Below are 26,610 nucleotides of genomic sequence, written 5' to 3' on the forward strand. Positions count from 1 at the left end.
AAAAAACTGATGTGCACACTTTTCTTGGGGTTGTGTCTTGGTTGATTTCTTGTAAAAAAAATACAATGTCACATTCAATGTTTTCAATAAAGTAAGGGGTGGGTGGCCGAATGGTTTAACACATGCACGTTAAATCATGAGGTTTGGCATTGAGTCCAGTGGCGTGGTTTCGATTCCCCACTTGTACGAGTTAAGGAACAGGGTCACCTGTCCAACCATGTGGGTTTTCTACAAGCCCTCCGGTTTACTCCCTCTGCTAATGATCCCTATGTGCAAACCAATTATTGAAATATACTCTTCAAAAAAAGTAGGAGATATTCAGAAACAATACAAAACTGCGGAAATGCATACTGCTGTTTTTATTAGAGGTAACCAGTGTATGTTAATAACAGGCCAATTGCCTACACATGAACATAAACAGTTCATATGGGCGGCTTATCTGACGGCCCCATTTCACTCGCAAAGAGATACACTGTCAAAAGTGAAAATGGACGTTTTTGATTTTTGTCTTAATAATGAGTAATTGCTCCACCAATCCTCAACCATTCAGCAGTTCGTCGTGACATGCTCCTAATTAACCGTCCAATCAAGATTTGGGGCAATCTGACCCACTCATCTTGCAACGCCACGGCCAATTTTTGCAGTGTTGTCGCTTGACGTTGACGTCGACGAGCACGTCTCCCGATCAAATTAAATGTAACACACTAAAGCAAAGATACGCTAAACAGTAAATCTTATGCAAGAACCGACAGGAAAGCAAACATGGATAGGATAAACCAACAAGGGGCAGTTTTCATCAACCCTTCCTTGAAGTGTCAAATTTGACAATGAAAACCTCCCACGTGTATGGTGCTATTGCGTGTCGTATGTGCAGCTCAGTGGTTCTGTTGAGGCAATAAGTTCTTCATCTGTGAACATACTCTCAAAGCATGTCAAGTGTCCATGACTATTTATCATATCAAAACCTGCATACATGTAGGTATTTGCATTTCAATATTCCCTACCTTTTTTGAAGAGTATAAATTGAATCATATTTTGTTAGTCCCGAAATGACCTAGTTTGTGTCATGTGAATGTTAAATCCCATTTCTCCCTCCTGATCCTCTCAATAAAATAACATCTTCTGCTGAAAAATGACTATTTAAGAAACTATAGCTGTGCTTTTCAAAGCCAGAGCACCCTGTGAGGTATACTACTCTAAAAAAAATATAGTCACCATATACAGTTTATAATTTATAAAATCAATTTTAAAAACAAAAAGTAAAGGTTCATTAAACCCAACTAAAAATTAGTGTGGTCAAACCCTGTTATGGTTTTGATTCGATAATTTTGACATTTTGCTCCTTGCTGATATCGGATTAGCCTCCACGGAATGTTCCAAAAACAGTCACAGTCCCTCTGGTGAAATAATTAGTTGACTTACTCCAGGTTTTATACAGATTTATTCCCCTTTATAGTGGTCTTGTTGGAAAAAGGAACATTTGATCAGCCGGTTTATCACGTGATGTCAACAAATGTCGGAAGTGGGATCGAATTTTCACACGTGTATTTTTGATGAAAAATAAGATTTGTAAGGTTTAGTGGTGTAAATTTTAATGCATATTAATTGCAGACAGTATTTGACAAACATATGCATAATATATTAGTTGTCTACGATCTTATTTTCCTTACTACTTCGTGTGAATTTACTTACATTCAATTATTGTAAAAAAAATGAAGGTTTTGATTTGAGCATCGCAGAAGAAATAAAATTGTTCTTTTATGTTAAGCACAAACGAAGAACTGATTCAATCTCCCCAACTTATATTGTGAATATTCCGAAGAACTAGAATGTACGGTAGAGCAACTGTTATTGTTCATAGTCAATGTCATTTTTGTATAGATTCAGATATTTGCTAGAGACAGACATAGGCCCGAGTCATATCATGCTCAAGATAACAAACCTTATCTCTCAACCCTCGTGTTTCGAGATAAGAAATGGTACTATTAACTTCAACGTAGCATGATGTGGGAGCGATTCGCACCCGGCATTTGTAAACAAAATTGACAATATTTTTAATTAAAACAACGATCTGCCACACCCAACGCAATTAAGCATCTACCTGAAACGGGTACAAATCTCCTCATTTTAAATCAAAGCGACAGTAGATTGCTTTTTCCGACATTTTAAATTTACGTCTGTAACACATAAAGGCTGGGCCTCATGTGCAATAGCCAATCAAAGTACTAATCTGATCAGAGTTGCGCAGTAGTAATACGCCGTAATTACATGTATGAATGTCTGAATCAATTTTGATAAAAACAATGCTTGATTTACTTTATTGTCAATATTTGCTGATAAATGAATGTTGTTTCGGTAGATAGGGCTGTGTATGTGTAATAAGTACTAATAGTATAAAATTAACTTATTTTTAAGACGGTACATGCATTAATAAAGAAATCGAGTTTGCCACTTGGAACTAAAGGCATCCAATCGTAGCTAAAAACAAGCACATCAGTATATCTCGTAGCTAATCATGCTCATGCATTAAAAGGGATATAAACACTATGCGCTCTTTTTCATCTAGGGTTAGACCTAGTATTCGACTTAATTTGATATAAGCCTACAGTCTACATGTTTGATATTTATTGTTTATCTGCAGAGTTGTCTTTTTGGTTTTGTTTATGTGGAGGTTGGCCAACAGAGATGGCTACCAGTACTTCCATTTACATTGCCAAATATGGATGTAAGTGCATGCTCAGCCAGAAGATGACATTCTGTTCTGTCTGTAGCAGAATGTGGTCCAGATTTAATATGAATATAAATTGTTGTCCGTGTTCTTGGAGGTTTTTTTTTTAAAATAAAATGAAATTAAATGGGGTTTAATGTCCTACTGTTCTGCTCCGACTGGGCTAATGAGGATGAGCATATGCTATACAGTGTGGTATGAGGGAAATTTTACCTCATGACACTACAGCCTACTGTTATATCAAATTCCAACTTTACACGGGACCTAAATTTTTCGTTTCATCCGAAGACTATTTTGGGTTGGTTTTTTTCAAATCTACAAGGATTGTAACTGTTTATTTCATGTACCTGTTACGTTCAAACTTGTGAAATTTTGTGAATTCGATATAGGAAACATTTCTTGAAATAATGTTTTGAAACTCAGTTGGATTGTTCCTGATATTATAAAAAAAGAACCCTATCAGATTGCAATATTTTCTGATTGCAATTTCGAATTTGATTGCCATCTCTATCACACAGAGTTAGTTTGCACACCTTACTACCATACATGTATGTATTTTCTCATGGTTCAATCTCCAGTTTTGACATTTAAACCACAGTTCTTTCCTTCCCTTGTAGGTCCATTTAGATTTCGTTTAATTGTAATTGAACTTCTGCTTCAGAATTAAGAGAACCAAAATGAGTGCTAAAGATGAAGGTGGTGTCCAGGGTGCCAGCAACCAAAATCAGAAATCTAATTCAAAATCTAGTGAGTCATCTTACATGTCGAGTACCGGGGCATAAATTATCAAAGAATTGAAATACAGTATGGTCTCTGTCAATTCCGACATCGTGCGGAATCGATACAATATGCCGGATTAGACGGAATATCGAAATACTCAATTGCCTCAATTATACCCGAAGTATTATTGTACCTTCGAATACTGGCAGAAGCTTTATTATAATGCACCCTCCAATACACAGAACTTAACACTTTCTGTACATTCAAAATTGCTCAAAACTTTTTTTATTGAAGTAATAAGGAAATAAATCGGGACATGAAATGATGACGGATTTCACAGAATGCCATAGTATTCAGATGTCAGAAGTGATAGAGTCCACTGTAGTTTTAGTAATGTTCAACCTGAAATACAAATCAATTTGTCATTTAAATTATAATATGAATTACCACACTAATTGGGACGTTATCAGGATAGCTGTCAGCATGTGCCATACTAGTCTTCGATGATCTAATGGCACAGGTAAATGGCTTTGTTGATAACCATTGATAACTACCATAATAATATCACATCCAGCATGTACATGTACTGTTGGTTTTTGTGAAATCTTTTCAGTACCATACTAGATAATGAATAATGATAATACGGCTGGATTTCTCCATAAATGATGTATGTAGCATTGATGTACAGTAAATAGTAGACATTAACTTTAAATGAGCTAAAACGCTACATGTCATCTTTTGGGCCATTACATGGAAAAAAGCACAGGTTGCTTCAAAAATTATTTCTAAATCCCTAATTAAAGATATTGACATTTCTAAACAAAACGTTTTTGAATATAATTTCCAGAAATTTCACAACAGAAAGGACCAAAAAAAAATGCTTCAGATGTCATTCCAACAGTCCTAAAGAATTACCAGAAAGAACTACAGGATCAAATTAATGAGGGTCTTCCTACAGATCCAGAGGTCCTCAAACAAATCTTTACCAAACAGCAAATGCTTCTTGAGCTACAAACTGAGATGATGTCTCAGCTAGTTAAAACCAATACTAATGAATCCGCTACTAGTACTACAGCTTCACAGGAATCCAAGAAAGCAGCAGCTTCAATGCCTTTTCCCATGCCAAACAAGAGATATTCAAATCAATATGGTTTTCATGGATTTGATGTACCTGGACAGTCAAGACGTGGTCTTGGAGGCAGGAGGTTTAATCAACATGGTGCTCCATTGATGAGGAATCAAGATTGTTCGGCTGGATATTATGACTATGATGATTGTCATGTAGATGAATATCAGATGTATGGGGCAAGAGGTTATGATCCACGACAATATGGATATGAATCACGTCACGGTTTTGGTTATGGTCCTCGTGAAATGAGAGGTGGAGATGGATATGGGCCTTTCTCTGGTGGATATGGTGGCTATGGTCCTTCTATGGCAATGGGCAGAGGTGGTTATGGCTCGTCTGCCTGTCAAGGTGCTTATGGGGGTGCTTATGGAAGTTATGAACAGTCATTGGGAAAAGGTAGCCGAGATATGGTGAGAGAAAGAAGATATCCTTCAAAAGGACAAAAAAAGCAAGGTCTTGTGGAATTCTTTATGTCAGATCTTATAAATCGACCTTATGGATCATCATTGCCCACAGAGGACCGATTGACAATACTCAAAAGAGAAGTTTTCAAGTATGAAGATTTTCCACAAGCAATGACTGTCATTGAAACCTCTCGACACAATTGCCAAGATGCTATGATAAGAACAATTTATGAAGATGAAGCTTTGGCAGATGATAGGTTCCGTGGATTTCTGATAATCAATGGCATCCTGATAGCTGTGGAAGAAGGACGGAATAAAGTGGAAGCAAAAGCTTTCTCCTATTCTCAAGCCCTACGCTTGCTGATCACCAAACCTATAAGTTTCCTCTATTCTAATTCTCAACAACTTTTCAATGACCATATTCATCCCACGAAAAAAAAGACAGAAAATTCCATGAACAAGGAACGATTGCATTGGATACTAGAATCACTACATCATGGTGTTCACAGTTTATACAAGTCCAGCGTGAACCGCGACTTTGAAGAAATCGTGTATGAGCTTGAGCTGGGGATTACTCACATCTACAGGCAAACTGAGAAGGGATATTCATGTGAGCTGTACATTGATGATCTTTTTATAGCTCAAAAAGATTCACCTAGAAAAAAGGATGCTTATCAAGATGCACTAAAGCTAGCACGTGAGAAACTGTTTCTGAGTCCCAGTAGAAATAGAGGTCTTCTCAACAAAGCTCTTCGACTCACAAATGTCAACTTTGCAGATGAGAACATTATTGATGTGCAGTTTTCAGAGAACAGACATCGCGTTTATTCTAATCTGGAAGAATTGAAGAAGAAGGGAGTGTCCACAAAGAGTCTTGAGGAGGTGAAGGATGACCTGGTGATTATTTTGCCATTGGGAAGAGCATCAGCATGGAATTGTTTGCAACAGACGGCTTTAGCTAATAATATTTTCATGGAGTTTGTAGAAAATAATCGTGGAAATTGTAAAAGGTAAGAGATAGAATTACATTATGTTGAAGATCTGAGATTTTACACATTAATCCCCCTCCCACCCTAGGTTTTAGAAAAAAACGCATATAAATTGTAAAAGTAAAAAGATATAGAATTCAATTATGCAGTGTTTGATTTTATATTCCATGCTTCATTGTCCCCTGCCTTTTGAAGAAAGCAGGGGACTATTAAAATAGGTTCGTCCGTCTGTCTGTCCGTCCGTCACATTTTTGGGGACACAATAACTCTCCTTCTAGTTGAGCTACATGAGAATGTTCAAACTTGATGTAGGTGTTTATTAGGTCAATGCCTTGATGGAGTTTGAAGATGAGCATTTTCTGCTTAGGGTAAGCAGAGATAAGCAATTTGATTGGTTGATGCTTTGGGACACGATAACTTTAGTTCTAATTAAGTGAGAGTGATGAAACTTGGTGTATAGTTTTATTAAATCAATACCTTGACTAAGTTCAATAATGAGCATTTTCTGCTCAGGGTAAGCAGAGCGATAAGTAATTTGATTGGCTGAGACTTTGGAACACAAGAACTCTCCTTCTAATTGCGGTAGAATGTTCAAACTTGGTGTAGGCGTTCATTAGGTGAATGCCTTGATCTAGTTCGATGATAAACAATGTCTGCTTACGGTAAGCAGAGATAAGCAATCTGATTGGTTGATGCTTTGGGGCATGATAACTTTGGTTATATTTAAGTGAGAGTGATGAAACTCTGAGTATAGATTCATTATATCAATACCTTGACTATGTTCAATGATGAGAATTTTCTGCTTAGGCTAAGGAGAGATAAGCAATTTGATTGGTCAAGTCTTTGGAACATACATGTACATGTAACAACTCAGGTAGAATGTTTAAACTTGATGTAGATGTTCATTAATTAGGCGAATGTCTTGTTTGAGTTCAATGATTAACATTTCAAGCTAAAACTAAGCAGAGCTAAGCAATTTCATTGGTCAATGCTTTAGGACAAGATACGAGTAACTTTGATTCTATCTGATAGGGAGTGATGAAACTTAGTGTATAGTTGATAATCAGTTTGATTGCTTGATGCTTTTGAAAAAAATAAATGTGCGATAAATTAAAATGTGTCATCTATTTATTTTGGGATTTCAGTGGGGGACATCAGCCTCACTGTTGGCTTGTCCCCCCTACCTCAGCACATCCCTGTAATGTATACACCGTGGTATCATAAAGACATGTCCATTGTGTATGTGTGTGCTGGTTGTTTGGCGTTTGGATAATTGTCATGTGATACATAATTAATAATGAATTATCACACATTGTTCTTGTTGTTAGCATTTAATTTTTGCAATAGTAGAACAATCTGCCAGATTGCTTTAAGGCACAGCCCATGCTTTGTATATAGATACATTTTAACAAGTGTTATGATCTATGAGATCTCAACTTTCCTTCCTCTTGTACCAGCAGTATAGAGTGGTATTAAACATGCATCATCGTCAAAATCATCTAGAGTGTGACAGCATTGTCATGTAATACACCATGGATTACCGTAACATCAGAGGTAAATATTCTGCTTGTAATTTCAGGTGTATAATATACATACAAGGTAAATGTATAGCTGACTCTAACAGTAATAAAGATGGTTCGGCTAAAAACGTTGCAATGGAGAGAGCTAAAACAGTTCTATTAAGAAAATATGATACATCTGTAGAGGTAAGAATATTATTTATGTTTTATGGCTAATGTGCACTAAGTGTGAAAATAACAAAGAGAATGAAATATTCCTTTTGCCATGTGAAGTTGGAGAATTTTACGGTTTGACACATTTTCCATATAAGTCCCACAGGTGCCACCTCTAACAAGTGAAGACTGGGCTTGAAAAAAGCCTGATGGTTTCAATCTTGGCCCACGCCAGTCTCAATCCTGGGACATTCTAATCAAGAGTCTAATGCTCGGCCACTCATCTTCAGTGGCACCTACAAATATAACAACCTCAACTGATACATGCTAGAAATAGTTTTTATCATAAAGTGAATATCAGTTCTATTTCCAGGGGATTATGCATTGATGATTTTAGCCGATCATATCTGTCCATTTATATATGTCAACAAATGTCTGTCTAACTTCTAAGGCCATATAAAAAAAATATTCTGTTTCTCAGATACTCCCATGCCATTTAAAAAGGGCTGCATGACCCGTTTTTATTTCTAAAAGTCTAATTAATTACCACACCTTAATATTTTTCCTGGGTTACAGAAATAAGTGAAAGAGTTTTTTTTATAAATCTGTGATTGAACAACCCTGATAAATGTTATTAACATTCAAAAATGATTCCGAATAACCATTCATTCCTATAAACAACATAGTGACTTGAAATGTGATGGTTATGAGAACACAAAATAAAAACACGAAAATAAAAACTTTCCTCATGCATTAGATTTTTTAGAAAGGATTGTCTGACGACTAAGATATTTTTTTTTTGCATGTTTGATTGTTGTGTTGTATTTTATAGATAGCACAAATGGATTATGAAAAAGTAACTTTGACCTTTGATGAGGTTAAGGAAAAGGCAGACGAACTAAAGAAATCGGAACCCAAGTTATTAGAGGGAGTTAACCCACAGGAGCATCTTGCTGCCAAAGACGATCCAGAGCCAGATGAGATGTCCCCGTGGATTGATGCCGTTTTACGCAACTTAATTGAGCAATACACAAAAACAGAGGGGTTGGAGGAAATGGTTATATCCGATCTACCATCTTACCATTCCCAACTTTTGGTAAATCAAGCCGACACAATGGAAGTTATTGTGCAATTAACAAGACGCAAGAATGTGGCATATACCACCATCCAAAAAGCCATCACGAAAGACCTGTGTTCAAAAGAATTCATTGATTATGTTATGTCTTCGAAAGACAGTTCTTCCGGACGTTACAAAGTTGTTAAACGAGAGACTTCAACGCCACAAGTTGAACCCCTCAATAATTAATTATTGTTTAACGATTCAATTATACATTTGGATGTTGAAAGTTCAAAGAGAAATATTTCTATTATTAATTTTCATTTTCTAATGGTTTCTCATTGTTACAATCGGATGTTTCAAAAGCAGGAAAAATATCCATGTCATCAGTTCTGTAAAAGATGATTGTTAAATGCTTACTTTCTTGAATTTGACAAATTTAATAAAGAGAAATAGTTCGTATTCAGCTTGTAAAAACTGCAATTTGATGAACTTTTTAATTCATATGGATCTGTAGGGATTCCTTTTTTTGTTTTCATTTATCGTTTAATTATTGTTCTTTTGCATGTGCATAGTGCTTTCTTTAACTTTATTTAAGGATAAATCCTAAAAATTTGTCGATCAGTATGAGAAAAAAATCTTCGACTTTGTTTGATAGCAATCAGGAAATCTTTATCAGTATTGACTAAGAAATGTCTTTGTTTAACATAATGTTCAGGATAACGTATGACTACATTATATAATATATATTATTTGTTATGTTTCATTTTTACAACTTTGTGACTGGCATCAACACCCCTGACTGGCATCCACACCCCTGTTACTAAAACTGGCATGATTTGTTTAAAAAATGGGGAAATAACTGACCAGAAAGCCCAATCTTATTGTTTGAATTCCAAAATAGCTTCCATGAGTCATGTATTGGCAGCATCAAGGGCCACTTATGTAAGTCATTTCTATAGGTTGACCTCAATGGTCAAGATGGATATCTGAAGGTAATTGTTTAAAATGTCTGTAGGCTGTCTGTCTTGTTGTCCTAATTACAACAGGATCTGATCAACAAGAGCATTAGTTTCTGTAAGATGGGTTTCTGTATAAGGGAGATGCCATTATGTAACAACACTGTATATAAGTTTATCACTATACCACTTATATTGACAATGAACCCCCAGTAATAGCATTATACTGAAGCACTAATGTATAGTTTTGTTTAATTTGGGTAAGAGTTCTTTTTTTATATAATCACATTTCATATGGTAGTATATTATTGTTTCTCCTTCCGGACTCGACCAAATTTGTTTTTCAAATTTGTGTTCAGTAAGTCCTATCGAAATTTAGACCTTCCCAACATTTTTTTTAGCAGATTGACTGCCCCTGTTGCCAAAACTCTGTAAACTCTTTACAGGTCAGAGTAGGTGTGATCATTTTTTCAGACTTGGTGAGATTGTTTGGCTAGTTGTGAGGATGTTTGTCAAACTTAAAGAGATTGTCTGACCAGTCATTATTCAGACTCGCCAATCAATTTTATAAGGGATTATCGAAAAACTTAAAAGTTACTGTGTTACCATCAAAATTCTTATGGTAGGCATATATTTGTTGGCTGACACTGTTTATATTTCCTAATACTTTTTTTTCCTCTTCTTGTAGATAAGGTTTATGAAATGTGTGTTTTTGAAATTCCTGTCCAATCTTGTAATAAGTATTAAAGTATCTGCATGTATACTTGTGAAAAGTTAGCGCCAAGATTAACGATTAACTTTGTCATACTGGCTGTATAATGTATAAATTCTCAAAGAGTACATTAAAAATAATTTCTTTGAATAGTTGTACAAAACTACATGTTTGTGTTAGAAATAAAAATCTGAGAATAAACTATGGCAATAGGAAGAAACAGGAGTTAAAAGGATGCACAAGACTAACTGTTACAGACAGACAGTATTTTTTTGAGGGTTTCTTTCCAAGTATTTCCCCCACCCCCACCATCATAAAATTGGGTCGGGGCTTTTATAAACACTGGGGAGACAGGGTCTGATCAACATTTGGCAGTGAAGGTTCTTCAAGATTTTCCAACTCGGTTTCTCCTAGTCAGGTTGCAGGATGGAGGTTAAACACAGTGCATTATAAAGTTTAGAATGCCCCATGTCAGGGGATAAAGAAAAACCACAGAGTTCCACTATGTGGTATCAAAGCTAAATCTAACTCTTAAGATCAATAGTTATTTCATATACAGAATTTGCTGCCTTGATCAAAAAAGGTCAGTTATTAGTCTAGATCATTAACCCGCCTATATCAACTCCTGGATATGTACACCATGTCAAAGGTCACATGGAGATTCTTGCATGTTTTACGATTGATCGATAGGAAAATGACGTTTACCTTGTATTTTAATTTTTTTTTTTTTTCTTGCACAATTCATTGCTAACTGGTGGACTGAGACAACATTGTGTAAACTGTATATGCATGTCGTCAGTTACAATGGACACGATGGCTGCTATTTTAGAACATCGGGGCTAATTTAAAGTCAACGTAGAAAGTTTATTATTTGCCAACACAAAATTCAAATGAAATGAAATGGGGTTTAACCTCCTGCCAACACAAAGTTTGTTCAGATCCAATCTGATTAAAATACAGATCTATATTTCGTTTAGTTTTTTTTATACTTTCGATGGCCTACACTACATGAAGGTCTAACCGGTTCTAGTCTACGGTCGAGTCAGGGGTCGTACCGGCGGCTTTTGACCCTATGACGTCAGACATTGATTAATCAGCGTTGGCGTTTCTAGTGGTTTACAAACAGTTCCGTGCATCGCACGCCAAGAACTCGCCGTAACAGACCTCTTTATTGGCTAATCCCTCACTTTAACCAGAACGCGTGTTATATAACAACCCTTCCAGATCCTAGTGTTGTGAAGAAAAGTAAAACGAAATTTTGAACTATACAAAACGAAATAGGATATGCGTTTTAATCTGATTGGTTCAAATCGGGTATCTGGTATATGGTCTCCATTGATCAAAGGTTAAAACCGTCTCTGGACAACAGAACTGCTTATTTGGAAATAGATGGTTTTGTCTGCGATATAACTATTGGGGAAGCCGCTGTTAAACGACCAAAGTGATGAAATAGAGGGTTTGTCGTAGATAGATTGTCCACAATAGCTCATGTTCAAGTCGGGCTGTATTAATTTACAAAAATCACACTGAACGATTAAACGAGTCCAAATTATTTAAGAAAGTCATTTAAATGCATGACCTTTAAGGAGCAAAACATTGTGTTGATTGGCAGCATGGTCAATTTTAAACTATTTAGTCGTCTACTGGTTTTCGGTATCATAAATAATTCGGGATTTGCTCCCCTCGGGTAGCTCAAATGCTGCACACTTTACTGTAAATCGGAATTTAGTACTCCCATTTCAACAGCCCCCACCCCAAATTTTTTTTATTCCAATGGTTTATTGCCATATTCCACAGAAGACAACCTTTTACACTAATGTACGTGTTTGCAATCTCCAAATGTGAAGTTCCACAGCGTGATCATCCACGACTAAAAGACATATTTGGTACCTAGCTATTAAAATATTAGATAACCAGTATATTGACACGCGCACATTGTAGACAACATCCAATCAAAAACCAGTTTAAGCAGTCAAGGGTGGATACTCTGAAGTACTTTGAACACTTGTGCAATCTGATTAAAACACAGATCCAATTTCGTTTCGTTTTTATAGTTTTAAATTTCGATTTAACTTGTCTTTACTACTCTTGCACATAGACGTCATTGCACTTGCATGTAGTGTAGACCATCGAAAGTATAAAAAACGAAATGAAATATAGATCTATGTTTTAATTAGATTGACACTTGTGCAATTATTGTTCTTTCCCTTACTTGCCGTTTTAAGTTTAAGTAATCTCCCATTTTGATCCAGGATGAAAACGAAACGAAAGTGAATATATGAAACTCTATGTGATCATAGGATTAAAGGTAGGCTACAACAGCCAGATCGTTCACATATATCTCAAAAAATAAAAATATGCTTTGTTGTAATGTAAAGACTGTTATTAATGTTTAAGCACATCTAAATACAAAACAAAAACTTTATTAACAAATCTGTATTACTATATTTGTCTTACGATAGGTAAAGATTCTGGTGTGCATCAAGTTTTACCAAAGACCATGACTTCAGCTAGCGTTGATAACGATTTGAGAAGAATATTTGGACTAAAATGATTTGAATACCAAAATGCTATTTTTAGTATAGGTACTTTTGATTATGAATGCCTGAAACTCTACTGGATAATTCTTTTCTGGCGTTTTGGGGCTTCAAAGACTAAAAAACCTCGAAAGATTATCGATTGATATCGACATCGAAAGATGATCGATCATTATGAAACTATTTACACTTATAAACTTCACTGAAGAACTCGACAATAAAATCACTGATGAGACCTTTATCTGGTATTTTAGCCATCATACCGTACACACCAGCTGTTCCTTGTTTAGACAGAGACTTGTTGTCCTGGAAAATAAACAAATAAGCGATAAATAGTCGCAGGACTGGTGTAAAATCAACGTTTATATTTTAAAATATTTGAATAACATATTATAACACCCTTCCACGGCCACATTTATGCCAGATAACACTGTGAGTATAGCAAGGTTACAATTGCACATTATGGTTCTCTTTTCGTAATTCATAAAAGAAAGCGGTCGTTATCCAATGGCTGAAATTATTTTAATAAATCAAATAATTTGCATGAAATTTGAAAAATTTGAGACGGGGTTAACAAATGGCATTGGACTTAATGATATCATGACACAATTCGAAGCAATGTAGGCGGACAAAATGCCATACGCTAGTTTCAAAAAGAAGTAAGTAAAGACAGTGTAAAATTTGGTTGCTTCTCATTGAAAACCCCGCGGTACAGGCTTACCTCGATCTTCTAAATTCAAGTTGCTCTTATACATAATATGATGTCTATGATAGATAAATGTTATATTTTATACGGTCCTTGGAGATAATTATTAGAGAAACATACTTTAAATTTAAAGGAGGCAAACTTTTTATTTAAGTCAAAAAAAAAAAAGGTTTGAATTTGATTGAAACGATTATTGATAGAACAAGCTCACACGACTAAAATTTTGCTTCAAACGACTAAGAAAAAACCCAAACTCAACACAATTTATATAGAAAACAATGACTGGTTTATACACATATAGCGCGACAAGTATCGTTTTCAAGTATAAGGTGTTATGTGCTTTTTAATGTGCGCAATAGCTAAATGGGACTCAAGGCCAAAGACAGAGTCGGGTTATTTAATAATTTCAACGAGGGCATAATTTTAATCCACAGAACAAATCAACATATAAAATCTATAGATATCGAAAATTTAACTTTTGACCCAAATCAAAGCGGTCTAGTCATTTTAAGACATTTGAACTATTTAATATACAATTCACTATGAAGACATTCACGTGTGTCTCTAATCAAACTGTTCCATTAAGACCCTTTCATTCGTGTTTCTAATAAACTAAATATTTTGTTAGACTTTCTGTTGAGAAATAGCAACATCACGGTCAAAGAGCTCCATTCATAACTTTAACAATGGAACTTCTCGTGGCTATTCTAGTTCAGCCGACTTGGGCCTCTGTTCATGAAAGGCTACGGAATTAGCATCTATTTACTAGGAGTTAAGAACTGATGTTTTCTTTCATGATAAATTAGGTCTATTGGCCACGGCTATACCTCACAACTTTTCATTGATATAAAGGCCCTATCTTGCGTTTTCACCGGGTGGTTTTAATGCAGTGTTTTAACTTGATGGTGCCGTATTCCCGTAACGGGTTGTTCTGTATCATGCGGATTTGAATATTGACAACAATTCATAGATACTGCCGTTTCTAAAACAGGAGATCACTCTATTTGAGAATTTTACAAAGGAGGATACAACCACCTCCCCATCCCCATCCACACCCATTTCCCGGAATAGGGCCTCATGGAATTTCTTATACCCCACAGACTAAACAACACTCCGACTTTCATACGAGCTAGATTGACTGAGATTTCGAAACATAAAATAAAATTAATAATTAAAGCGACTGTGCTTCTTGACCGCTAAATAAATCGTTCATTGGAAAATATAGCAGCTTATTTGTTTATGTACTAGCTATCATGAACATAAGAAAACTAAACCGTGTTTGGAAGATGTTATTAAGAACACATATTATGTAATAAAAGCATATTAAAGGTACGTAGAGACTCCTATATTTGCCAAGTAAAGCAAGTGTCGATTAATTTACGGGAAGGATTTCTGCTGCCGCTAGAACATATATGAAAAGGACAATGTTGCCCTCGGCAAATTGTGGAGTGGTTTCGATGTGATATCTCCCCAACGTCTCATATAAGAACCCTTCAGATGAATTGTCAGTGAGCTAACAAAAATCGTCTGTGTAGATGTTACCGCTCTCTACTTCAGCCGATAACAAAACCTAATTCCCCTTCTGTGTGGTGGTTCCCAACCGTTTGTTGGTTGCGACCCCATTCCAGACACCTTTTACTATGAAACGTTATCATGATTTACATTCATTATTGTTTCACTTATTTGACTACTTATTGTTTTAAATTGCTTAAATTTTACACCTTGGCAATGAGACAAGAGATGTATAGATTTATATGCTTTTCATGAAAACATAACATTTTTTCAAAAGTTTCAGAGTAGTCCGCCACGACCCCACAAAGCGTGCTTGGCGACCCACAGGTTGGGTTCGTGTCTCACTTCCCGAATCTTAAAATCGTTGGTGCGCATTAACCTTTGCAGAGATTTTTAATTAAAATTACATTTGGAATTGTTTAAACATACAAGAAGAAATGGCATTCCACGACCAGTGCACCATTTGTTGTGCTTTTGAAAGCCATAGTGATATTCCGAGTATAGAACCTAACACAAGATAAAATTGAAGCCGACCATACTAACTGAATGTGCCTTTAGTTTTAAATCGATGACAATGATAAGAAAAGTTAACTGAAAGAAGTAAATATCTCTCAAGTATCTAGATGAAAGTAATTGAAAGTATTTCATAAATGCACGAGCAAGTAAAAGTCGAGAGGTCTCTCCATTCATCCTAACGTTTTTAGGTTAAAACTAATTTGTTAGCATTTTTGTAGGCATAAACGTCTGTGGAAGTCCATGTACCCCTTTTCAAGATACCGGTTTTGTTCATGTTCTTCAGTTGCTATCAAACACACGATATAGGTAAACTATATAACGTTCGTACTATTTAACTGGGTATTCGAATTGGGAAACGATATGCTTTGGGCGTACATGATGTCATCGGAAGATAACAAGTTGTTTAAGCACAGCAGTTGCTACATTTGGGAAAATGTCTGACAAGGAGTAGTATGGTTTAGTTGATCTACAAAACGTAGCCCTACAGATAAAGTAAATTAAAGTAACTTATTCCAGCTCTTGGCATGTTCCTGAAGCATTGACCGCTAGTTTTACAACATACGCGGGTTCGAGATCAAGTCTTCTATTAAAGATGAGCTCTCGGAGGCTTGATGAATACAAATTTACAGTTAACGTTTTCATCAGATACATGCCGATTGTATAATTGAGGGTTTGTATAATTGTACGTATTTGCTATTAGCGACTCAATAGTACGAATATTAATGAGCCAGCTTCCCGAACCTGTTTTGACACCTAGTTTAAATCCCCAAATTCGAAAGCAAAACCCCAATCCCAAGAATTGTTTTGAAAAATAAGTAATGTTGTGTATACCCCATAATCGGATGAATATATGAGCAATAGGGATATTGCAAGTTTATACGCCCGAGTGGTGTTCCTATAGTAATACCCCCACTCCGTGCAATAAACATTGCCAATAGTCCGCACGCCTGCACCCCGCTGTATCCTCTACGTCGTAACGGTCTAACATGCTACTTACCCTACATTCTTCAGCACACTCCTTCAGATGAAGTAACATTTTATCAGCTACTGGTGCATGATGGGGTAAAATAGAACAATGAAGACAGAAGGGATTTTGTTGGCGTTCCATCTTCCAACCTAAATAAATAATGTCATCTTGTTTTATTTCTAAAATTTATATTACAGTTCAATTAAATATTAGCATAGTTTCTATAAAAATACGCCAATCACCCTTTCATGTAGACACATCCGTGTGGATTAAGACATTTCGTGAACTACTCGATGCTGATTCTCAAATCCCTTTCTGGAAAATGATGACAAAATATTCACGCATATGTCTGTAAACTATTCAAGAAACTGACACCCGTTAAGCATACCTCTTTTTTCCATGGCGTCTGCTACTGCAAGAATATCCACATCCGGGCTATTAGAACCGATGGAAAACCCAGTCATACATGGTTTACCAAGAATACACAATCCCTAAAAAATATAAACCATATAACTTGTATAACAATTAGATTACACGTTACAGCGATGTACACGACTATAAAACACGATGTACACGACTATAAAACACGAAATAAGTAACCCGAACATCCATTCACGTTAAAATAAAATTTTAATCGGTTTTGATGTGCTGGACGCAGATACTGTTTTCGGTATTCAAAGATACATTCCGGTATATCAAAAAGCACAGATGCGTTCCTGAACAAAGCTACTTCCCAGTAGAAATATTATTTCTATACGGTTGTATGTACGAATGTATATATTTGCCATTGTATCATTTTATAAAATACTAAACTTACGTCGATGTTATTTATGCCTTCTTTCAGTTTATTTGTAATGTCCATTAATTCCTTCGCCTTTCTCATAAAACCATCTTCACCAAGTGCTCTCATTGATGTCCAGGATGCAGCGATATTTCCACCTATAGAGACAAGACTGAGTTTCGAGAACAGGATTTTTATAAATATTCTCAAAAAATAATATTGTCCACATCCAATATTATGTTTTGCCATTACAACCAGTCTGCATTTGTGTCGGACCACAATCATCAATAGATCTTGCTTAAAAGTCATTATATACTCTTCAAAAAAAGTAGGGGATATTCAGAAACAATACAAAACTGCGAAAATGCACTGCTGTTTTTATTAGAGGTAACCAGTGTATGTTAATAACAGGCCAATTGCCTACACATGAACATAAACAGTTCATATGGGCAGCTTATCTGACGGCCCCATTTCACTCGCAAAGAGATACACTGTCAAAAGTGAAAATGGACGTTTTTGATTTTGTCTTAATAATGAGTAATTGCTCCACAAATCCTCAGACATCCAGCTCCTAATCAACCGTTCAATCACGATTTGGGGCAATCTGACCTACTCCTCTTGCAGCGCCACGGCCAATTCTTGCGGGGAAGGGTCAGGACTCATGGCTGGCCAAGGCATGTGGACAATATGGTGACGCTGGAGGTAGTCATTCACGACACCAGAGCGGTTGGCACGGGCATTATCATCTTGAAAGATGAAACGTCGACCTTCACGTTGAGCAAAGGGCAGAACTATCGGTGCCAGGATGTGGTTACGGTAGTACAAACCAGTAACACTTCCTTGAACAATATGCAAGTCCGTTCAGTCAGTCATGGTGATTCCTCCCCACACCATAACAGACGTTAACGTTAGCATGACGGTCATTTACACGCCTCATCTGAGAACATTACATGCGCCCATCGACGATTACCCCAATTTCTGCGCTGCCTACACCATTGACGCCTGTTTACCATGTGCTGGCGAGTTAATGGAGGCACAACACGCGGTCGTCGCGCATGCAAATGGGCTATATGTAGCCGATTTCTAATCGGTTGGGGTGTAACTCGAATTCCTGTAACTTGGTACAAGTTTACAGAAAGCTGATTGGCCGTTTGTCCTCGATTTCGCAGGACCTGTGTACGAATCTATCGATCCTGGGCTTGTGTAGTGGCTCTAGGACGCCCTGAACGAGGTCTATCATCAGCATTGTGTTTTTGTTGGTACTGGTTCCACAGTCTGTGATTAGCATGTTAGCTACTGCTCGCTGTGTAGAACCCATTTGAAGCATGTAAATAGCACGTAGACGTTCATCATGTTGAAGACATTGCAAATTAAACGTAACACACTAAAGCAAAGATACGCTAATCAGTAAATTTTATGTAAGAACCGATAGGAAAGCAAACATGGATAGGATAAACCAGCACGATGCAGTTTTCATCAACCCTTCCTTGAAGTGTCAAATTTGACAATGAACCCCTCCCACGTGTATGGCGCTATTGCGTGTCGCATGTGCAGCTCAGTGGTTCTGTTGGGGCGATAAGTTCTTCAACTGTGAACATATTCTTAAAGAATGTCAAGTGTCCATGACTATTTATCATATCACAACCTGCATAGGTATTTACATTTCAATATCCACTACCTTTTTTGACGAGTATATTTGAAAAATTAAGAGTTATAGTATAAAGCGGGAGATAACTATCATGTACTGGTGTATATTACCTCCCCGTGTACCAGCCATACTAGGTGAACCATAGAGACCACCCGGCCATTCAGCATAGACAAAGATTTGATACTTTCTTATATCAGCGTTTCTATACACAATAACACTGGAACCCTACAAATATAAGTATGGAATTCAATGCCCGAATACAGAAGGCTGAAAGATGACGATTAAAGTAAAAGTAGATCGTAATTAAGCTAACGCCCTTAGACAGAAAACAATGACGTCGTAAAAACTACTTAAGTTAGGATTCTTCGATTAATATTTGGACCGATTCACCTATGCCTTTTGATATAACTGCTTTTTAATTGGTATAAACTGAAAGTTTATATTTGTCTTTAGTCTGGAACACTGTGTCTTAAGGATATGTTTTTCGAAAACGAGTTCTGTAAACCGGTTGTGTCGATCTCAAAAAGGGTGTTTAACATTTTCTTTTTTACCTTTATGGTGTATTTATTAAAAAGACAAGTTCTTATCTGCTACGTTTACCTTAACCGTATATCCATATTTGTCTTTTAGTCTGGAACACTGTGTCTTAAGGATATGTTTTTCGAAAACGAGTTCTGTAAACCGGTTGTGTCGATCTCAAAAAGGGTGTTTAACATTTTCTTTTTTACCTTTATGGTGTATTTATTAAAAAGACAAGTTCTTATCTGCTACGTTTACCTTAACCGTATATCCATATTTATGAATATCAGCTGAAATAGACATTACTCCGGGACATCTGAAATCCCATTTAGGTACTTCATAACCCAATTTCTCTACCCTGGAAAGACAATACAAGTTTTACTGGTATTTCAAATCCTTAATGGAATGGGATTTAATGTCTCGTCAGCACATTACTTCAACCATCTTGAAAATTTCGCCGGACCGTGGCGTTTCCACCCCCTTTCTTGGGTTCTTTTACGTGCACCCCAATGAGTACAAGGATGGGATTTCAAGAACTTTCTAAACATCTGGCATCAGTTGTATCTAGGATCGATAGCAATGGTATTTTCTTTTTGCTTGTTAACAACAATTCTCAATTTGTGGCTGTCTTGTGAGCGAGTACAAATACTAACGTATTGGTCCAGTGCTTTTGGGGGTTTAATGGTTTTACACACGGCGCTTATTACTACGGCTGTCAAAACGATCAATCCGTCGTGGATTACACTAATATAATTCTCAATAATATATACATAGGTTTATTTTATTTTATGGCCCAGTATACATCTCACCATGGCAACATAAAACCACCAAAACAACCGTCCACGTGAACCGGAAGCCCCTTTCGAACGGCCAGATCGGATATTGCCTCGATGTCATCAACAATACCATGGCAAAACTGTGGAGCAGATCCAACCAATAAAATTGTATCAGATGTGATTGCCTGAAAGCAGTTAGAAATATATACATTCATATTTCATATCGAATTTTATCATATAAGGTAGGTCATATGTTCTTAAAATTTTTAAATTAAAGTATTATCTATTTGATTACAATATAAATCTGGGGTACTTTGACATAGTAAGATATGTCTTAAATCTTGGGCAAGCTGTTTGCATGCCGTATGCTGTCTGATAACCACTCTCCGCGAATAATCGTCAGCCTGTTGGACTTTCTTGCTTGCCCAAACATCCTGGTATCCCGAGAATGGTAAACCCAGAGGTTAGTCCCGAGTTGCAAGTTGTAATAAATAAAAGATTATTTTGTTAATAGTATGTTCATGTTAGTAAAATGGAAAATGTCGTTTGAGTTTTTATAAGACAAAGTTTGTTATAATTTGTCCTAAGCGCCCAAGATTTGGAAAAGTGACTTTAGCGTCCCGAAAGCTATACAGCAATTGCAAACTGCCTTCAAAATAGTTACCCTTTCCATTGCTTTGACATCAGCTCTGTGATCTGGTCCGATTGGGGTACGTGTTATCTTCAACCCAAAATAATGGGCGGCCTTTTCTATGACTGGATGAGCTGTGATTGGTGCTATCTGAATAAAGCAAAAATATAAAGCAGTTCAGACATTCAAGATATATTTTAGTGACTAAAACTGGTTAATTGGTGGATGATTTACTTTGATACTTTTTTCGAAGAGATTGGCCATAAGTCCCCAAATTCCACCTGGAAAATCATGGTACAAAAACCTGATTTCCCGTGTACATGTTGACGTGTACATAAATGAACCCGTGAAAGTTGGAATTTGAGGAAGAGTAGACGAATCTGCCCTCCCCCCACCCGCGACCCTCTGTAAAGGTTCATTTACTAGTTTGACAAAGTTTGACGATATACCAACATCTAAAATGTTTATATATATTTTCCCAAATTTGAAACAGTGTTATTTTTATATCTCATCCGTCGCAAATCAACTGACAAGAAGCTCAGAACTGCATCAAATTCGTAATCAGTGGTTTGCCCACTGAACGAAATGTATTTCAAATCTATATTTTCAATAGTTTCCAAAATGTAACAGGGGTGTTTTAGCAACCAATAAGTATGTTTTAAAAATACAAACTTTTATTACAATAGTGCTGTTAATTTTTATATAAGACGAACTATAATTGTTTTGTCCAATATTGTAAGTACCAAAGTACCAACTATAGAATTTTATAACAGAATAGGTGCCTTAGCTGTACAGTATAAATCATTGGATAAGAAAAAAAATCTCCCACTGTTATTTGGTAATACATCAGCTGCAATTAACTTACAATTTCTGGTTCTTTAATATGAGGGAAAAGTTTCTTTGCTCGATCTCTATAACACTTGACAGCCATTAAAATGCTCTCTGTGCCACCGGAAGTGAGGAATCCACACGCATCTTCATCCCCGTTTAGCATTGCTGCAGACATACTTAAAATTTCTGTTTCCATGGTTCTAAGAAAAAGTAACCAATTAATGTGACAAGTCAGACCACGTGTCATATGGGGAGTTTAAAGGAACAACTCCAGCTTTCGCAGGACATCATAATTAAACGTATATCATCATTAAACTGTTATATAACAAGTTTTCCACTTTTTAAAGCATGAATCATAAACCTACCTGAGACTGGGAAAGATCATTGGGTTCAGAGCATTTTCATGCAGAAAGGCGTGGTGAGCTTCTGTCACTAAAGCATCGTGGTCTACTGAATATCCAATGGCCTCTGAAATAAAAAAAAAAAATTTTTTTGTTGCAATGTTTGTCTAATTGATTTGTATTAAAATGTTCAATCTATAACCGGGTGAGCGGGTGACTGAGATGTTATATGTGGTGTATGCAGATGTCTGATTTCCTCCAACTGCTAAACTATGCCACTGACCAGACCGGATTTTAAAACATTGTTTCTAGAAAAGAATTGTCTGTATTTTCATATTAAATTAAAATATTAACAAAACTCATACTGAAAATAATAAATGAGAGAAAATTGTTAAATTCATATATTGTCAGAATTGGATGACATATTATATGAAAGATATCTAGATTAGATTTATCATAATTATCTGTATTTTCATATTTACTTTATTCTAGAAATCTCTACAATCAAAATATACATGGCGGAGTCATTTTATAAAACAAAATCATTATTGGTGTCATTTCTATTGTGCGGCATGAAAGGTATCCAGAACAAAATAATTATCTCCATTTTCATATTTTATTCGGACTAATCTCTAAAATCATTGAAAATCAACACATGTTCGGTTCTCACAGAAATAACCATTTCTATTGCTTCAAAGTAGTGACAAATGATACTTGAGTCAATTTAAATAATTTGATTTTGACAATAATTTTTTTCTGAACCTCGTGATTACTGACGTGTATAACTCAGATTGACGTAATCCATGGCAACTCAATACTTGAGTTTTATCACTATCAATGAGCTGGATAATACATCTAAAAATATCGGTACGATTCATAATTGGGAATTCTGTGGACGTTCCATCCAAAAAACGGAATACTGGTAATATGGTATTTAAAGCCGCTGATCGTAATTTGAGGGCACGCATCTTCATCGAGGAACCGTGGTAAAAATCTAACAGGAATGCCATTGTGAGTTCCATTGGGCACACCTTGCAGCGGCTGTCTTCGAGTATTACCAGGCAGGTATTCTAATGCCGATAGGAAACACAACGAGAAAATGCACATGGTTAGACAGGCGACCATACCCCTTGTCGTTACTTACAAGTGCGGGGTCGAATCAACGATACTAGCATTGCTAACATGAATAATAATCCACAGTACTGAGTACACCCATTCAAACCACCCCTGTAGGATTTATACCGAGAACTAATAGAACATTGTGGATAACAAATGTACGGACATTGAACACTACAGTGGCACCGGTCAAAACATCAATAATTAAACACTACAGTGGCACTGGTCAAAACATCAATAATTGAACACTACAGTGGCACTGGTCAAAACATCAATAATTGAACACTACGCTGCAGTTATTTGCTCGAACTTGGACATTTTGAAATTTCTCTTCGTGTGTGACACTGAGAGTAAAATGAATATATTATCACTGGTTCAGATAATATCTCCCCCTTGCTTAAGTATATGTAGCATTTGAAATTATGAGTATGTCAATCATCCCAAAAACATATTTTAGGCATTACTTTTTCCCACGATGAAAATATTTCCTCGACTTAACTGCAATACTTACTTTCAAATCTATCAAAACATTCTTTTTGTATCTGGAAGTGATCATCAGGTAGTGTGTACATATAGGCGAATATATTACCATCTTCTATCTGGTTCTCTTTACCTTGTAAATCTTTTAATTCCTCTCTTAACTGATCATGGGGTATACCTGTAATATTCATACAAAGCTACCACTCTTGAAATAAACGAAAAGTGATGTCAGATGTTCAAGAAAGAGTAAGCAGGCATATCCAGCATTTAAATATGACATAGGGTATACTTAATAGTCTCTTAGGGAGAGTAAGATACATGTATCCGGTAGTTTGGATGTTAACAATTTGTCATATTATTACAACTGAAGTGTTTAGTCCTGGATTAAATTAACATCTCGAGTATAATCGGTTTGAGGAGTACAATTAGTAGATATGTTATCGGAACCCCCAAAATCGCAACTCTTAAGTAATGCATTAGGGGACACGACCAGGGAGGGGGGGGGTTCACATATTACTGCCAAAATTGGTTTCATAAAACACACCGGAAATACATCCATGAAACCGGTGTCAACAGGTTCCTTTAGATTAGCTATGGCAAAATAAAGGGGATTAGCCCACTTTTGAGTAGGTCAAAGGTCATCATTGGTCGGCCTCGCCGATTCTACCTTAGATGCACATCCCAGTACAAGCATAAACGGGTATCAAACTGTTCCTTCGGATTGCCCGAGAGAATATGAATCCTTCTGAGTTGTGGGATAAGCCCACTTCTGACTTTGTCAAAGGTCACCACTAGTCGGTCACGCCTAATCTACCTTAAATGAACATCTCAGTACAAGCAATACTGTTCCTTAGAAACCTCTGCGGCAATATGAATCCTTCAGAGTAATCAGTTTTTGGGATCAACCCATTTCTGTGTAGATTAAAAGTTACCGTGGGTAAAAAGACTATCTGTATAGTTGGTGTCAACTATTTTTCATAATTCAATGATAATGTAATATAATATAATTCTCCTGATATAAACTTACCGACTTTTGGAATAACAACTCTGGGTTTCTTCGCTTCCCCCTTTTTAGGAGCCAGATTGACTTGTTTCATAAAGTTTGTTGCTTCATTTCGTAACACATTCTCTATAATAACGTCCATACCCGGAAGGTTCTTTATCACTCCAACGATCACTTTCAAAAAGGCATCCTTACCCTTGTTTACGAAGATGTTGCAAAGCACAACAACAATGACGGTAATGATAAAATGTTCTATGTATAACAAGAAAGTCATGATCAGAAATATATGATCTGTGTACTATCTGAATGAAATTGGTTGAAGTGGGATTAGATTCCCCGTAATAGGAACAGATTTAAGACTCTACTTCTTTGACATCGTTTCAAAGGGGTTGAAAAAATAACAATCTGTTCACAGGGACATCCACATACAAATGGGACGACAATCTGTAGATAATTATGGATATACTAGTCACGCGTGATCAAAGTACATCATTAGATGATAAATTTTGATAAAACATTATCAGATTAATATTGCATATTTACTATCTTTCGGAGAATCTTTAAATAGGATGTGTTCTTGTCATCTGATAAAATAGGCCAAATGATTATTTCCAGCCTGCATGCAGATATGTATCTTTGAATAAATGCAAATTTTGCGTTTTATGATAATCAATTCATAATTAGTCAGAATGACGTAAAGTGGTTGATATTTTACCTTGACGGATTTTTTATTTATTGTATTTATCTACTGTTAACATAGAAGTACTTGTACTTTATCTACTTTAAAGATACATTATGGGAGATTAGATAAAGAGCTGGCAGTTCTCACTATAATAGTTAAAAACTAGATAATGTAAAGGCAATTTGCTGAAAATGTCAGTCAAATTGGTCAACTCTGAACCGAGAATTTAGCGATTGAATTTTGGGCCTAGCCTCGATCATCATTACTAAAGTCTGTACAATAAAAAAACATAGTCTCGATTATCCAGTTTTAATTTTGTATTTAATCATGAATGAGCGTTAAGTTGCAGATCGGATTATAAGCCAGTAAATATCGCAGGCAAAGCGATGACACCAAGAGTTGATTATGGTCTGGATAAGTAAATTAATGTCTAATTAATAATTTAGATAACATTTCAGGCCTAAAGAAGCTGGGTTACATATGGATTGGTCAATGAGCGTTAGAAATTGATCAAACTAGTAATAAACATTATTCGCATATAACATATGAAGAAATCGTGTAATAGTGATTCGCAGAAAAAGAAAAGCACCTCCATTTCGGAGATTTGAAGCGTTTAGCTAGAGTTATATAATGGTAAACGACTGAGAGTACAGAGATATTTTTATTTTTAGAAATATTGTAATTCTCAAACAAGAGTGAATTAATATTCTTGTGTCGTCCAGTGTATCGATGGTAAGACTGCGTTGGTCTATTAAAAGGCTGCATTGAAAGAAATAATGTTCGCTAGATTCACATTTGTTTCCGCATAAACAGGATGGGTCGTCAGATACATGCATGGGGTATTTATGATAATTTAGGTCATATTTAGAGTTGCATAATTTAGAATGAATGATATGAAACGACCTGTCGTCAAAATGGAAGAGGTCATTGCATTTAGGTTTACCGTATGTTTGTCTAATTTGAGATTTGAATGAAGAAGATTGAACGTGTTTGTATATTCATAATTTGAAAAATAAAACCATTTTATGTTCATAAGAACTTTTTTAAAGGCTGGAAAATCCAGATTCAGTGCAAAGTAAATAATGAGAAGTACCGCGAGGCAGACCTGTAAATGGTTCGAATGGCGCCTAACTGTAACAATTCTAGTTTACACATTGCTGTGCACGCAAAAGAACCCATGGCAGTTAGAATAC

The 26,610-nt window shown here is 36.1% G+C and overlaps 2 protein-coding genes across 3 annotated transcripts; one reads left to right on the top strand and one right to left on the bottom strand.

Annotated features, from left to right (window-relative positions):
- The first annotated feature begins 1,455 nt into the window (after nucleotides 1-1,455).
- On the top strand, nucleotides 1,456-10,537 carry LOC126827495 (uncharacterized). Of its 2 annotated transcripts, none has more exons than XM_050556888.1 (5): nucleotides 1,456-1,569; nucleotides 3,390-3,475; nucleotides 4,296-5,991; nucleotides 7,550-7,676; nucleotides 8,476-10,537. In XM_050556888.1, the coding sequence occupies exons 2-5, from the start codon at nucleotides 3,406-3,408 to the stop codon at nucleotides 8,947-8,949; spliced, it is 2,367 nt and encodes a 788-aa protein (XP_050412845.1). In that variant the 5' UTR covers nucleotides 1,456-1,569; nucleotides 3,390-3,405; the 3' UTR covers nucleotides 8,950-10,537. The 2 variants fall into 2 exon arrangements, with proteins under 2 accessions (XP_050412845.1, XP_050412855.1); XM_050556898.2 differs by having other exon boundaries at nucleotides 1,509-1,574.
- A 2,551-nt stretch (nucleotides 10,538-13,088) lies between these two features.
- On the bottom strand, nucleotides 13,089-25,024 carry LOC126827602 (uncharacterized). The gene is made up of 12 exons (XM_050557078.2): nucleotides 24,760-25,024; nucleotides 23,764-23,910; nucleotides 22,161-22,263; nucleotides 21,830-21,995; nucleotides 20,998-21,114; nucleotides 20,367-20,518; nucleotides 19,816-19,915; nucleotides 19,149-19,263; nucleotides 17,427-17,548; nucleotides 16,998-17,100; nucleotides 16,640-16,758; nucleotides 13,089-13,214 (listed from the first exon to the last, which is right to left on the bottom strand). Exons 1-12 carry the CDS (start codon nucleotides 25,007-25,009, stop codon nucleotides 13,089-13,091), a joined length of 1,620 nt encoding a protein of 539 aa, XP_050413035.1. The 5' UTR covers nucleotides 25,010-25,024.
- Between the last annotated feature and the right edge of the window lie 1,586 nt (nucleotides 25,025-26,610).

Source organism: Patella vulgata, chromosome 1 (genome assembly GCF_932274485.2).
Source record: "Patella vulgata chromosome 1, xgPatVulg1.2, whole genome shotgun sequence".
NCBI classification, from domain to species: Eukaryota; Metazoa; Mollusca; class Gastropoda; family Patellidae; genus Patella; species Patella vulgata.